General features: G+C 43.1%; 1 protein-coding gene across 1 annotated transcript in view; it reads left to right on the forward strand.

Annotated features, from left to right (window-relative positions):
- LOC306925040 (neural-cadherin) overlaps positions 1 to 13,458 on the forward strand; it is a gene marked incomplete at its 5' end in the record, with an annotated part of 185,678 nt that overhangs the window by 151,640 nt on the left and 20,580 nt on the right. Inside the window, 4 exons of the mRNA XM_079503721.1 lie at positions 4,320 to 4,603; positions 8,029 to 8,658; positions 9,059 to 10,055; positions 11,677 to 11,770. Of these exons, the coding sequence (XP_079359847.1) occupies positions 4,320 to 4,603; positions 8,029 to 8,658; positions 9,059 to 10,055; positions 11,677 to 11,770 (2,005 nt within the window). The remainder of the gene's footprint in view (positions 1 to 4,319; positions 4,604 to 8,028; positions 8,659 to 9,058; positions 10,056 to 11,676; positions 11,771 to 13,458) is intronic.

A 13,458-nucleotide genomic window follows, 5' to 3' on the forward strand; every position in this document is an offset into this window, starting at 1 on the left:
TGTGTGTGTGTGTGTGTGTGTGTGTGTGTGTGTGTGTGTGTGTGTGTGATGCTGCTCAACAGTGCCATCCAGAGGTATTGGCGTGGTACTTTCGTGCTCATCCGTGGTCACACACACACACACACACACACACACAGACAGACAGACAGACAGACAGACAGACAGACAGACAGACAGACAGACAGACAGACAGACAGACAGACAGACAGACACAGACAGACAGACACGCATAGGAGTGGCTAGCACCACTCAAAATTGTGATAGATTTGAATTGATTAGCGTGATAAAGAGATGAGGAGACCTGTTTCTGAACAAACACTCAAGAAGAAGGCTAAGATCATTATCAGAATAGATATAACACAAATATTTTTGTTATAACCAAATAATATCATTATCCTTCCTTTGAGAGCAACACCAACTACCAATATCAGTTCGTTTTAAGGTCATGTTGGCCATGGCCAAGCCATCATTGGACAAAAAATGACGGTGACAAAGTGGCCATTGTTTTTGCGGTGTGTCCCCTTCCGTAGGCGGCAGCCAGACATTAAGGTTGGTCATTCACCCAACTGAATTGTTGGTGAAGAGACAGCTCTCTGTTCGGCTGTTCGGCAATGAGTAAATTCAAGCGCAAGAAGAGAAACAGAAGTTAGCACTTAGCACTAAGCCAACGACAGATTAAAAAAGAGCACACCAAAACAATACTCATTATCATTGAAATGGTTATTTTGAATGAATAGCCATATGACATATTCTCAATTTGTATTCAGAGCATACTTATAATGAGACCGTAAAACAGGATTCGGAGTGGCACGAGAATACTCTGTTTTTGTCTTCTCAGTTGTCTGTCTTTGCATGGGTTTTGTCTTTGGATTAAGAACATATACTGCTGCCAAATCTACAGTATGTATGACGAATTATTTCCTCTCATGCAGGTGCAGAACATACATACATCAGCTGACACTGTAGTCACGCTGTAGTCATTGCAGTGTTTTTCTTTTATTTATGACGTGAGATTATGCAAAGCGTTCTGATCTGTGGCTGTTAGTTGCTGTTAGTTCTTGCAAGTCGTATCAGGGCCTTAGTTCAGAGCTTGTTTTGTTTTATGAGCTTTGACCTCCAGCGGCAGAGTGCTAAAGCTGACCTGCATGCCAGCAGACAACTTGACTCTCAGTCCAAAAGAAGTACTGTTGTGAGTGTGACTTTCCTTAATCTGAATGTCAAGGCTCCTGCGATGCTGCAAATTAAATCTGCTGGTCCCCTTGTGTATGTGTGTGCGTGCGTACGTGCCCATGTCCGTGTGTGTGCATGTCTGTCTGTCTGTGTGTGTGCGTGTCTATGTAGGTGCGCACGTGAGCCTTTGTATATGTATGTTAAGGGGGCAGCACCATATGGTCAGACCGATCATTAGGGAGGTTGCCGGAGGCAAAAACCGCTGGAGCTACTCCTCTTACTCGCACACACACACGCTCAACCTCTCGGCAAGTGTCATGACAGATCGTGCTCAGAGGCTGTGACGGACCGGTGCACTTAAGCCTCCCACTGAGCGCGCGCACACACACACACACACACACACACACACACACACACACACATACACACCATGGTGTACACACACGCACACACTCCCAGGAGGAGCATGGCATGTTGTAATGACGGTCCAACATGTCTCCCACAGATGGTGTTTGTCTCCTAAAGTCTCCTTGGTCCTGGCAAACAGAGACATGGCTAGATCCAAAACAGGCTTGCCGCTGGGCTCTACATTTGGGGTGTGAGTGTGGGTGTGGGTGGGTGTGCCTTATGTGTAATTTATACTTCACAGTATGACTGCACTGCTTGCTAGAAATAACGGATTTCTGGCAAGCCACGGTTGTATGACAAAGTATATATTAGGATTTTGCTTGTGCATATAAATGTCAGGCTGGGTTTGTGTGTGTGCGTGCGTGCGTGCGTGCGTGCATGCGTGCGTGCGTGCGTGCGTGCGTGCGTGCGTGCGTGCGTGCGTGCGTGTGCATACATGTCTTTAGTTGTTTCCCAGGTGCATGCATGTGTAGTAAAGGCATTTCCCTGTTCACATCCAGAGTCAAACATGGAATGTCAAATGATACCTTATTATTTTCTACATTTACATTCAGTCTCCTCCTCATAGTCACACCACTGCAGCTTGCTGGGAGTGTTGGGAGGAGATCGCTCCAGCTTGCTGGGAGTGCTGGCTGGGTAGGATATGGCTGGCTGACCGGGGGAGTTGAAGAACTCTATTCCAGAACACCATATTCCTCATTAGCTGTAGTTCATCACTCAACGTCTTGAAATTCAAGACGAGGATTCTGTCAAAGAACATGTTGTGCTGTTGGTGATTTTGTGTGCCATTTAATCTGCCATGTTTCAAAAGGCGCATTGTGGAACGAACGACTTTGTGATCATTGACCATCATAACCAGTCATAACAGATGATTAACCAGTTAAGGGCTGTTCACACTCACACCAAGCACCATAAAATAACTATAACTATATTGTTCACCATTGTCTTAGTTATAGTTATAGTTGTAGTGTGAACTCTGCCATCCACTATGAGTTAGAACGATGTTTTTATATTATCGTTATAGTGCTTGGTGTGAAGCATGTCCTTTTAATAGAAAGGAAATAGCTCTTAGAAATGTAAGTTGGAATGAATGGAAAGATTTGTAAAGTAAAGGTCCTGGCAGATACAAAGCCACAGTCTACTATTAATTTTCAACGGAAGCCAGCAACATGAAAATGAATAGTTAACTTAGCCCAACATTATGTGCAACAACATCTGGCTTCAACTGCAGCTACAAAAAAATAACAGTTTTTTTTTTAACCATTCCCACTCACCTTTGTTCTCCGCACAACTCCTGCTTGTAATGGGGGAAAACTCATTATTTCTGGCCTGGGGTCCGCTAGCTCCATGTTCTTTTTAACCCCAGACTTTATTTTTCATTATATTCTTCTCTCTTGTTGTACGCACGCTTGATGATGTCAATGAGCGTACTGAACAGTGACTCAGAAACAGATATACTGTATGCTTTGTTGTTTATTTTTGTGTGATTAATTCAGCTGGAAATATATTTTTTTTAAACTTTTTATTTTTATTTTTGAAAACAATGTTTTATTGGAAGTGGGTGATTTATTTTATTTTGTATTTTTGTTCCAGACCGCAAAGACCCGAAATCATCATACCGGCATATACAGTTAATACGTGCGTGTGTGTGTTAGGTTGCGCACAGGTGCTGAAAAACAACCATGCTGTTTCCGTGCTCAGACCCACTCAGCCACCCACCCAAGTAGTGATACAGATCTGCCATTTAGTCACTAGTCGCCGCCTTGTGACTAAATAATAACTAACTTTTTACGTACAAGCTTTCCAGCCGACAGTGACACATTTATGTACAGTGCCTTAGGAGACACAGAAACAGAGAGAGAGAGAGAGAGACAGAGAGAGAGAGAGAGAAACAGAGTCCATCTAATGAGCCCCGCTGTGAGGGGAAAAGCGTGTTTTCCTCCCAAATATTTGATAGCCCCTGACTGTCCACGGTGGGTGACTCACAGCAGATTAGTGGAGGAATATTCTGTGTTGGTGTGAGCACTGAGCTGTGCATGGGGAGCAGGAGAGGATGACTTGTGTGTGTTTGCATCCACAGTGCGTGAGCGTACATCATGTCTGCTGCCAACCAAATACATATTGCTGCTTGTTTATATTAGTGTTGTTTATGCATGGACATAATTCCAGTCTCTCTCGCCACCGAAAACCAGGCTGTCTGACAAAAACAATACACCCACACCCCAAAACACACACCAACCTAGTCTCCTCCTCCTCCACACACACACGCACACACATGCACACACATGCAGTCATGCGCATGCACGCACGCACGCACGCACGCACGCACGCACGCACGCACGCACGCACGCACGCACGCACGCACGCACGCACGCACGCACGCACGCACAGACACACAGACACACAGACGTACGCACGCATGCACAGTCGCACACACACGCACATGCCCTGTCTCCTGAGCCCAGATACTTGGTATTTCTTATGTTATTTATTGTTTAACAACCTGAGTCCCGAGTCCTGCAAAAAAATATATATATAGAAATTGTGTTTTTTTAAATATAAAATATTATATTTTATATTTCACAGAATAATAATAATGACATGCCCAAAATAGGCATGGCAGGTTGGTTATTTAACTGGCCAAGTTTTCTGTGATAATAAAGTGTCTAAATGATCAAAGTGCGTAAATACTTTTTTGTGATTTGTCTTCACATGTCACCACCACCACCCCTCCCATCCAGGTGCCAACGCTAAGCTGCGCTACCAGATCACCGCCGGCAACATCATGGGCACCTTTGACGTAGAGCCCGAGGTGGGCACCATCTTCGTGGCTCAGCCCCTGGACTACGAGATGGAGCAGAGGTACGAGCTGCGGCTGGTTGCCTCCGATGGGAAGTGGGAGAACGAGACCCTGGTGGTGGTCCAGGTGGTCAACCGCAACGACGAGGCGCCTGTCTTTGGCCAGACGGAGTACCACGCCGCCGTCACAGAGGAGCTCACCCAGCTGCCCGTCTTCGTCTTAGAGGTCAGTGTACATGAAGTGCTGCCACAAGTACTCTGATTTCTTCTTTAGGTAAAGGTAGCATTACCACATTTTAGATACAGTATATATGAAAGCAATAAGGTACACCCGCACACTGTGTATCTGCTCGGCACAAGAGAGCTTCATTAAATAAGACAATACTCTTGTGCCGAGCAGATACACAGTGTGCGGGTGTACCTTATTGCTTTCACGCCTGATTGCTAGGTGTGCGATAGTTTTCTCCTACAGTAGATACAGTATATAGACATATAGGTAAAAAGGCCTGTATTCAATTTTACTTGAGTAGGTGTTGGCATCAAACTATAATTACCAAAGCAAAAGTAGCCTACTCATGATGTCACATTTCAGTTTTTTTCTAAAGTTATCAAACTTTGACACATGTTGTGAGCTTGTAGATCAGCTATTTTTGAATAAAATGATGCTGTTACTATACTCTACGTTTCGTATTAATAATCAAAATCTAAAAAGTAACTAGTAAATCATGTTTTCAAATAATTGTAGCGGATTAGAAACTACACTATTTGCCTCTGAGGTGTAGTGGAGTATAGAAAGTGAAAGTTCTTTACTTAAATACATTTACTTACTTTCTACCATTCCATACATGGTGTGGTATCCAAAGTGTGGCCCCGGGCACGCCCTTAGAATGAGGCACTTGGGGCAAATGTTCGACAAAATTGCAAATATGCCATATTTGCCTTTCACTTCCCTTTTTGAGCGACTGCCAGGTATTGAGGACAGAAGTGAAACTAAACATCTTTTGACTAGTTATTGCACAGCCTTTTTATGAAATGTTGTATTGTGTTTGCATGTTTTTTGATTCTTACTGTATTTTTACTGCTATTATTATCTGTAAAGCACTTTGTAAACTTTTTTTTGGAAAGGTAAATAATGTTGTTATTATTATTATTATAGTTTGCCTAGCCACTTAAACCCTATACTTAGTTGACCGGATTCCCAAATCCCCTCCTGTTTTCACTCTACATTACATATCTTCACTGAAAATAGCTGATCTACAAAACACATCACTTAGTGACATGTTATGAGCTTGTATCTACTATTTTAGCCGATTGTTAGTCCTAGAGTAGGGATGCTAGGGTTCAAGGGGCTAATGATTGGCAGGTGGAAGGGAAAATGTGAGTAAGTGCTGGTTGGCTTGGCTGGTTTTCATTTCTGGGTTTCATTCATGTCTTTGTTTGGATTTGCTTAGATCCAGTCTGGCTCCCATTTAGACTTATTGCTCAAATGTCTTCCAAGCTGTACTCCTGTATGCTCAAATGTCCGTTAGTTTAGGAATTGGCTAACCTAACGCTGTTGCACATGCACAAAGACGGTGAACCAAAACACCTTTTGAATGCCAGGTCTGAGCACCACTATGAAGAAGCTTGTTGTTCAGATACTATATCTAGTTTATATGAACAGTATGTGAAAACATATCAGGTTTGATGTAGACCAACAGAATGCAATTTGTCACGCTTTAGCCTAGGAAGAAACTTCCCCTCAGGCCTCACCTCAGAAGGTATATAGTGCAAAAACACTAACACATCACACATGTGTGACATTGGTTAACACAATATCATCTGATACTGGCGTGTACGTGCTCTGAGATGGTGATATGTAAAAACAACCTCTGGAGAGTCTGGACAGAAGAGCCTGTTTTATGAAAAGTTGTTTCAGGAAAATCAAGGACGACCTCCTTTTTTTCCATTGCTGTTTCCAACCACCTTTCGTCACACCTATCCTCAGTAATTCACTGTAATATGTAAATGTCGCCAAGGTAAATCAGATTTAAAAAGTATCACATTGGAGAGGGCATGGCAGTAATCCTAGAGAAAGGCATGTGTCATCGGGTCTTCAAACCAGGTCTGCATCCCCTCGCCTGGTGGAATTGATTTGATGCGCACTCGGTTCCTCGCTAATGCTCTCAATAGTTTTTCCAGCGTGCAGCACCCGGCCCCTCCCAAAAGCACCCCGCTTTCACCCCACATATTAATACAATTCTGCAGATAGCGAACGAGGAGGAAATCCAATTTGAAATGAATATTTCTTGACTTCACCTGCGTGGCGGCTTCCTCCGCCGCGGCACGACTGCTCGCCTTCGATATTGTCTCCGCACTTGAATTGTCAGGAAGAGCAGCCAGGAGGGGGAGGGGGAGGGGGAGAGGCAAAACTTCAAAGGCTTCTGTAAACAAACCCTCTGGTGAGCAAAGGAGAGAAGGGGGAAAAAAACTGTATTTCTCTTCCTTTTGTTGGCATTTATGAACTTTTAATTGCATTGTACGTCGCAGTGACAGTTGTGTGTGTTTGTGTGTGTGCGTGTGCGCGTGCGTGTGTGCGTGCACGCACGTGTGTGTGTGTGTGTGTGTGTGTGTTTGTGTGCATGCGTGCGAGTCAGCAGCAGTGTCTTGTCCCTCATTTGGAAAGATAACAAAAAGGAGTGTTAATTATCCCGTTTTTTTTTCTGCATGCAGGTGCTGTTGTTTTCAGATACTTTGGTTGATGCTTATTTGAAGTGCCTAAAAAAGGTTTTCAGTGGAAAAGCAATATAAATTTAAAACATACCTGATTTGGAAAGCAGAAATAGCTTCTTGAAATAACTACATGAATATAAAGTTATGTTTTGTTGTTGTAAAAACTCTTTACTTCTGCTTGTAACAACGGAACGTATTTCTATAACTTTAGCACAAAATGTGCTACAAACATTGGTAACACTTTAATTAAAGGTTGGATCTATAATAATGCATTATAATGCACTTGCAAAGTGTTTTTGAAGACACTTAAGAACTAAGTACGACAGTTAAAATGTGCATTTCCGCTGAATGCATTATGAGCAGCACAGCACTTATAATACTTCACGAACATTGTTTGTGATTGATTGATTGATTGATTGATTGATTGATTGATTGATTGTTTGAATTATTTTTAACACGATTGTTGACAGTACAGGTATCAAAGATTATGCTAAAAAGGTAATACAGAAAGCCCCAGGGGGCTTGTTTCCATTATGGTCCATTGTACTCAATTCTTTAGTAATACAATACAATACAATACAATACAATACAATACAATACAATACAATACAATACAATACAATACAATACATATTGGAATAAAACTCAATAGAATCAAAATTTATATTTACAGAGAAAGGAGGGGTGGGTGCAGGGAGCAGGGGAATTATCAATATGTTCAAGGAGTTATATATTGTTATGCATAATTATAAACACTTATATCAAGTTTTATGAGACGTATGAGTGCATTGTAATGCATTATAAATGTGATTATAATGCATTAAGTAAAGTGTTAACCAAAAATGCTATATACTGTACACCTTTTGGGACTACATGGTACTATTGAGTTTCATCGTTCGGTAACAGTGTATTTTATCTGACTTTGTCTGACCTTGCCAGGTGTCGGCCACAGATCCCGACCAGGAGGCTGACCAGACGGCCCTCCGTTACTCTCTTCATGGCCAGGGAGCAGGAAGTGAGTTTACCATTGATGAGCTGACAGGTAGAATCTATGCCCAGCGGCGCCTAGACCGCGAAGAGCGCCCCGCTTGGAGATTTCTGGTCCTTGCCACAGACGAGGCAGGGGCAGGACTCACTGGATTCGCAGACGTCCTACTGGAGGTTCGTGACATCAATGACAATGCACCGACATTCCCGTGCTCGGCACTAGACGCGGCTGGGTGCTTCATCGGCCATGTGCCTGAGAACTCACCCGCTGATACGTCTGTCATGGAGATGCAAGCCACAGACCTGGATGATCCCAAGGAGGGAAAGAATGCTGTCCTGACCTATCACATTGTCCAGAACGTTCGCAACGAGATCAACCTCAATCTGTTCTCCATCAACCGTGTGACAGGGACCATCTATACGGTTCTGCGCTCTTTAGACCGTGAGGTGGAAGAGCGATATCTAGTAGTAGTTGAGGCCAGAGATGGGGGAGGGTTGGCAGGGACAGGGACGGCCACCATTTTGGTCTCGGATGTAAACGACCACCCACCAGTCTTCACCCAGAGGGTCTACACGGCACAGGTGGGATCACTTTATCAAAACCTTTTATTATATTAGATTATGTTCTTTTTTTATCTAATTATGTGTGATGTGCTACAGCACAGGCTACTGTACTGTAGGTGTTTGCTTCCTTCATAAAATACAAAACATTTATTAAAGGGCTAGGTCATAATAGAACATTTTAAAAATACTAATGTTTATAATAATGCTAATACCGTTATGTATACTAATATGGAATTGACTAAATTGAATAGTGGAGTATAGTTGTGCAGAAAAAAGTATTAGATGTATGCAAATAAATTATTCTAAAACAAATGGTATGATAGAATGAAGTTACAGTTAAAGATATGATATGATATGATATGATATGATATGATATGATATGATATGATATGATATGATATGACATGATTGTCCTCAGGTGGCTGAGGAGCTGGAGGTCAACAGTGAGGTCCTCACGGTTTCTGCCACTGATGGAGACCAGGGTGAGAATGCCATGGTAACCTTCAGCATTGTTGGGGGTGACGAGGACAGGAAGTTCTTTGTGGAGACAGACAAGGTGAACCGGCGTGGAGTCATTAGACTCAAGAAGAAGATTGACTTTGAGAAGCCCCATGAGAGAACTTTCAACTTGACGGTGAGGGCAGAAGATGCTGACTTCTTCAGTCTGGCGTATTGTCTGGTCCAAGTGGAAGACTCCAATGACCACGCCCCCGTCTTCTTCCCACAGTTTTATGAGGCACCCGCCATGTCTGAGGATGTCCCAGTTGGAACAATTGTCGCTCAGGTTTCAGCCGCTGATCTTGACTCTGGCCAAAATGGGCGCTTTTCATATGGCATTTCAAAAGACTCTGACCCCTACGGGCAGTTCCTCGTGGACCAGTCCGGATGGGTGGTAGTGGCCAATTCTCTGGACAGGGAAAGAGTGTCACAGCACAGAATCATGGTCCTGGCCACAGACACGGGCAGCCCATCCCTCACAGGCACTGCCATCGTCATGGTTAGCGTGTTAGATGTCAATGACAATGGGCCAGAGTTGGAGGTGCCGTACAGGCCCATCGTCTGGGAGAACAGTGCGGCACCGCAGGCCGTGCACATGAACGAAACCTCTGTTCTACTGCATGCTACTGACCGTGACACCTCGCCCAACGGCAGCCCCTTCTCCATCCGCCTCCTCATGCTGACCTCTGACGCCACCAACTTCAACTTGACCGACCTGCGTAACGGCAGCGCTGCTATCACTGCCCTGCGTACTTTTGACCGTGAGCGGCAGAAGGAGTACCGCCTCCCTATTCTTATGATTGACAGCGGCAACCCTCCAATGAGCTCCACCAGTACACTGACGGTCGTCATCGGTGACAGGAATGACCACCCCCACTCTCCGGGTCACACCAGCTTCATTGTCTACAGCTACGAGGGTAAGTTATTGTTTTATAGATGTTTTTGGCATGCTGGTTTTCAGATATATTCAATCTGTGGTGGTCAGTAACGAAGTACACTTGAGTATTGTACCTTACTTAAGTAAAAATATATACAGTATATCTGTATCTGTATTTGACTTATTATATGACTTTCACTCCACTATATGTCAAAGACAGATATTGTTCTTTTGAATCCACTGTGTTTCTCGGAAGGGAAAAGTTTAAGGACAAGTTCGGACTAAAATAACATATAGCCTTTTTTGTCCTACTTATATTGATCCCAAATGACTGGCCATGGGGTTTATTTCTCCTGTTGTCCAGTTTCCCCAGCAGCCCCCATTGCATAGAGTGGAGTCCATATAAGCATATCACTACTAATGCTATTTGTTGCTGTGTGTGTGTGTGTGTGTGTGTGTGTGTGTGTGTGTGTGTGTGTGTGTGTGTGTGTGTGTGTGTGTGTGTGTGTGTGTGTGTGTGTGTGTGTGTGTGTGTGTGTGTGTGTGTGTGTGTGTGTGTGTGTGTGTGTATATATATATATATATATATATATATATATATATATATATATATATATATATATATATATATATATATATATATTGGGATCAATATAGGAAGAAAATGCTATATGTTATTTTAGCCCGGACTTGTCCTTTAAGCCCCATTTCAAATAGTGATAATTGCAAACTGTGAGATTGTAGATCTGCTCTTTTCACTATTATCGATCTTGTTGTACTTTTAAAAGTATTTTTTTTAAAGAATGTACTTTTTAATTCTTAAATATTGTATATTTACGTACTCCAGTACTTTAATTCAAATTTGACTGAGCAATTCAAAAATTGCAGAAATACAAGAGCTGCTATTTTGGAAAATATTTGAAAAACCCTTTAAAGTTTGAATAGTTTTGAATTTTTAATCTTCTCTTCTGGGGGGGGGGGGGGGGGGGGGGGTTGGGGGTCCTTGGCACGAAAACCTTTGATAAGCACTGATTTAGAAGGCATTTGTAGAATCAGCCTCCGGTCTTAACGGGTTAAGAAGCTGCTTGCCAGTCTTGCCACACATGACTGCTTACAGTCCCTTGCAGCAGCCCCCACATCACTTATTTAGTGTTATATACCATCTGTCAGCTTTTCATAATTTGCTGGAAAGGTTCTCTGTAATGTATTTCTAGTGGATCCCTTCTTGGGGGCTTGTTCCAGATGAAAGTACATTAACCCCTAATGCGAATTCATCACGTACCTCAACAACATGCCATGAAGCAAACAATTAAATCAAGTCCCAGGTTTGACGGGCACATAAACAGGAGCCATGTTTTAGAAAGCTGTCGATTTCACAGCTAACGAGATTACAACATTCTGTTATTTGTTTTTCTTGGAGGGAAATTGAATGCTAGTGCTAACATTCATTGCATCCCCCGCTGTGCCTTCAAACCGTGCCCATAAGTGCTAATGACACCTTATCTTCTTAAAGACGCGCTCCTCTGTCTTTCTTCTCTCTCTCCCCTGGCCCAGACCCCTTCAATTTCACTTTCATTTCTTTCTTCAGATGGTACCGTTGTGGGTCAGATGCTAATTCCTTTGCTTGTTGTTTCCATTTATTTATGTATTCCAACCCCTAGGTGTTCTCCCGACGACGGTGCTCGGACAAGTTCAATCCCCAGACCTTGATGACTGGAGTGAAAAGGTTTACCACTTTGAAGGGAAATCGACAAGGTACTTTGATCTCCTCTGCCTAACAAAACACTCTTAAATCTGCACCACTTAAAAGTGTTGTAGCATGGCAGCGAGGGAGGTAGTTAGTAGAGGTATGCAAAGAGAAAGTAGATGGATATATATATAAGTTTCTCAGTCAAAGAAATAGAGAAAAGAAGAAGTAAAAGAAGGAGCAGAGAAATTGGAGAGAATGTGAACGTAAAGGGCAGCAGTAGAGTGGGAAAGAGATCAGTAAGGGATTTAAACTTCTCCTCTGGCCTCTGTACCATTCCATCATGGGCTAAATACTCTGTGAATAGTGAATATTTATGAACTAAAACGACACCAATAGCCATATTTTTAAGACACAAGACATATTTATGATTTTGGAACATGCTGAGGTGAAAGTAGCGAATTATCCGGTGGTGAGGTGTCTCTTGCAGAGTGCCACTAACTAGGAGAGCTGCAGAGACGCAAAACGCATGACCTATACAGTGAGCAAATTGAATGGAAATAAGGGAGTGAAAGATTTAAACGAGAAGCGAGCGAGAATGACAAAGGGGAAGTAAAAATGGGACAGAGACAATTTTAGCGTAGAGAAAGAGAGATTGAAAGAAAAGAAAAGAGGAAGGGACAGGGAGAAACAGAATGAGGGATCTGACTTGTCGGGAGCACCGTTATTAATACTTCATAATGAACGGTATTGAAAATTCCCAGTGAAGCGTGACACAGGGTGCTCGTTTTGTTTGATGAGGCGAGGCTTCACACAGACGCGTTGAAAGAGAACCTGATTGTGCTCCCTGGCACCTTCCGTTATAATGAGACACCTGTAATGGGGCCGGTGAGGATGCTGGGAGACGACAAGAGATGACGGAGAAAAAAGGGACCCATGGGAGGGAGAAAGAGACATTACCATACTGCCTCCCTGCTCCAGTCAGCAGATAGCAATTTGTTCACAGTATGGATCAGCGCATTCATATCCATATCACCAGATGAGGAGGTTGAAAGCCATTTGTTTTCTGTCACTAAAGTGCTGTGTTGCGTGTTTGCCACCAGCGTCTGGCAAATCATTAAAGTATTACATTAATACGGTATCTGGCGAGAGGGGTGACATAACACAGACTCCCCACGGCAACACACATTCGATCGCAGCTGGAGATTGGCTTGATTCGCTTACGGTTAATTAACTGGCTCGCCCTGACCTGTGAAGGTCGCAAGGCCACCCTTAACGAGGTTTAACAGTTATGTGACTGTCATGGCACATTGTCAAACCTTGTTTGAACCTGGGCCAGAATGCTTGTGCTTTACTTTCGTGTCTCTGGCACAAGGTGAAGAAATGACTGTGGCTCTGTTTTAGAGAAATTCACTCTTAAAGCTGAGACTCATGCTTTGGTTACCCATTTATGCTTACACACACACACATACACACACAGAAGTATATGGAGAGTGACCAAAAAAGAAATATGAGATCAGAGTAATACTTTACAGAGAAGGGGATTATGAAAGGCTTCAATGACCCAGAATGAAGCCACAAATACTGCGTCAGTCAGTACTGCCATGACAACTGAATTTCCCTCATGGGATCAATAAAGGTCTATCTGTCTAATACAGCTTCAGTATAGCCTCGGGGAACGCAGGCGTTATGTTGTCAAAGCCTGGGCGAATGAGCCAGGAATAATAAAATTGTTGTTATTTTTCTGTTCTGTAAA

The sequence above is a fragment of the Electrona antarctica genome, assembly GCF_951216825.1.
Source record: "Electrona antarctica genome assembly, chromosome: 6".
NCBI lineage: Eukaryota > Metazoa > Chordata > Actinopteri > Myctophiformes > Myctophidae > Electrona > Electrona antarctica.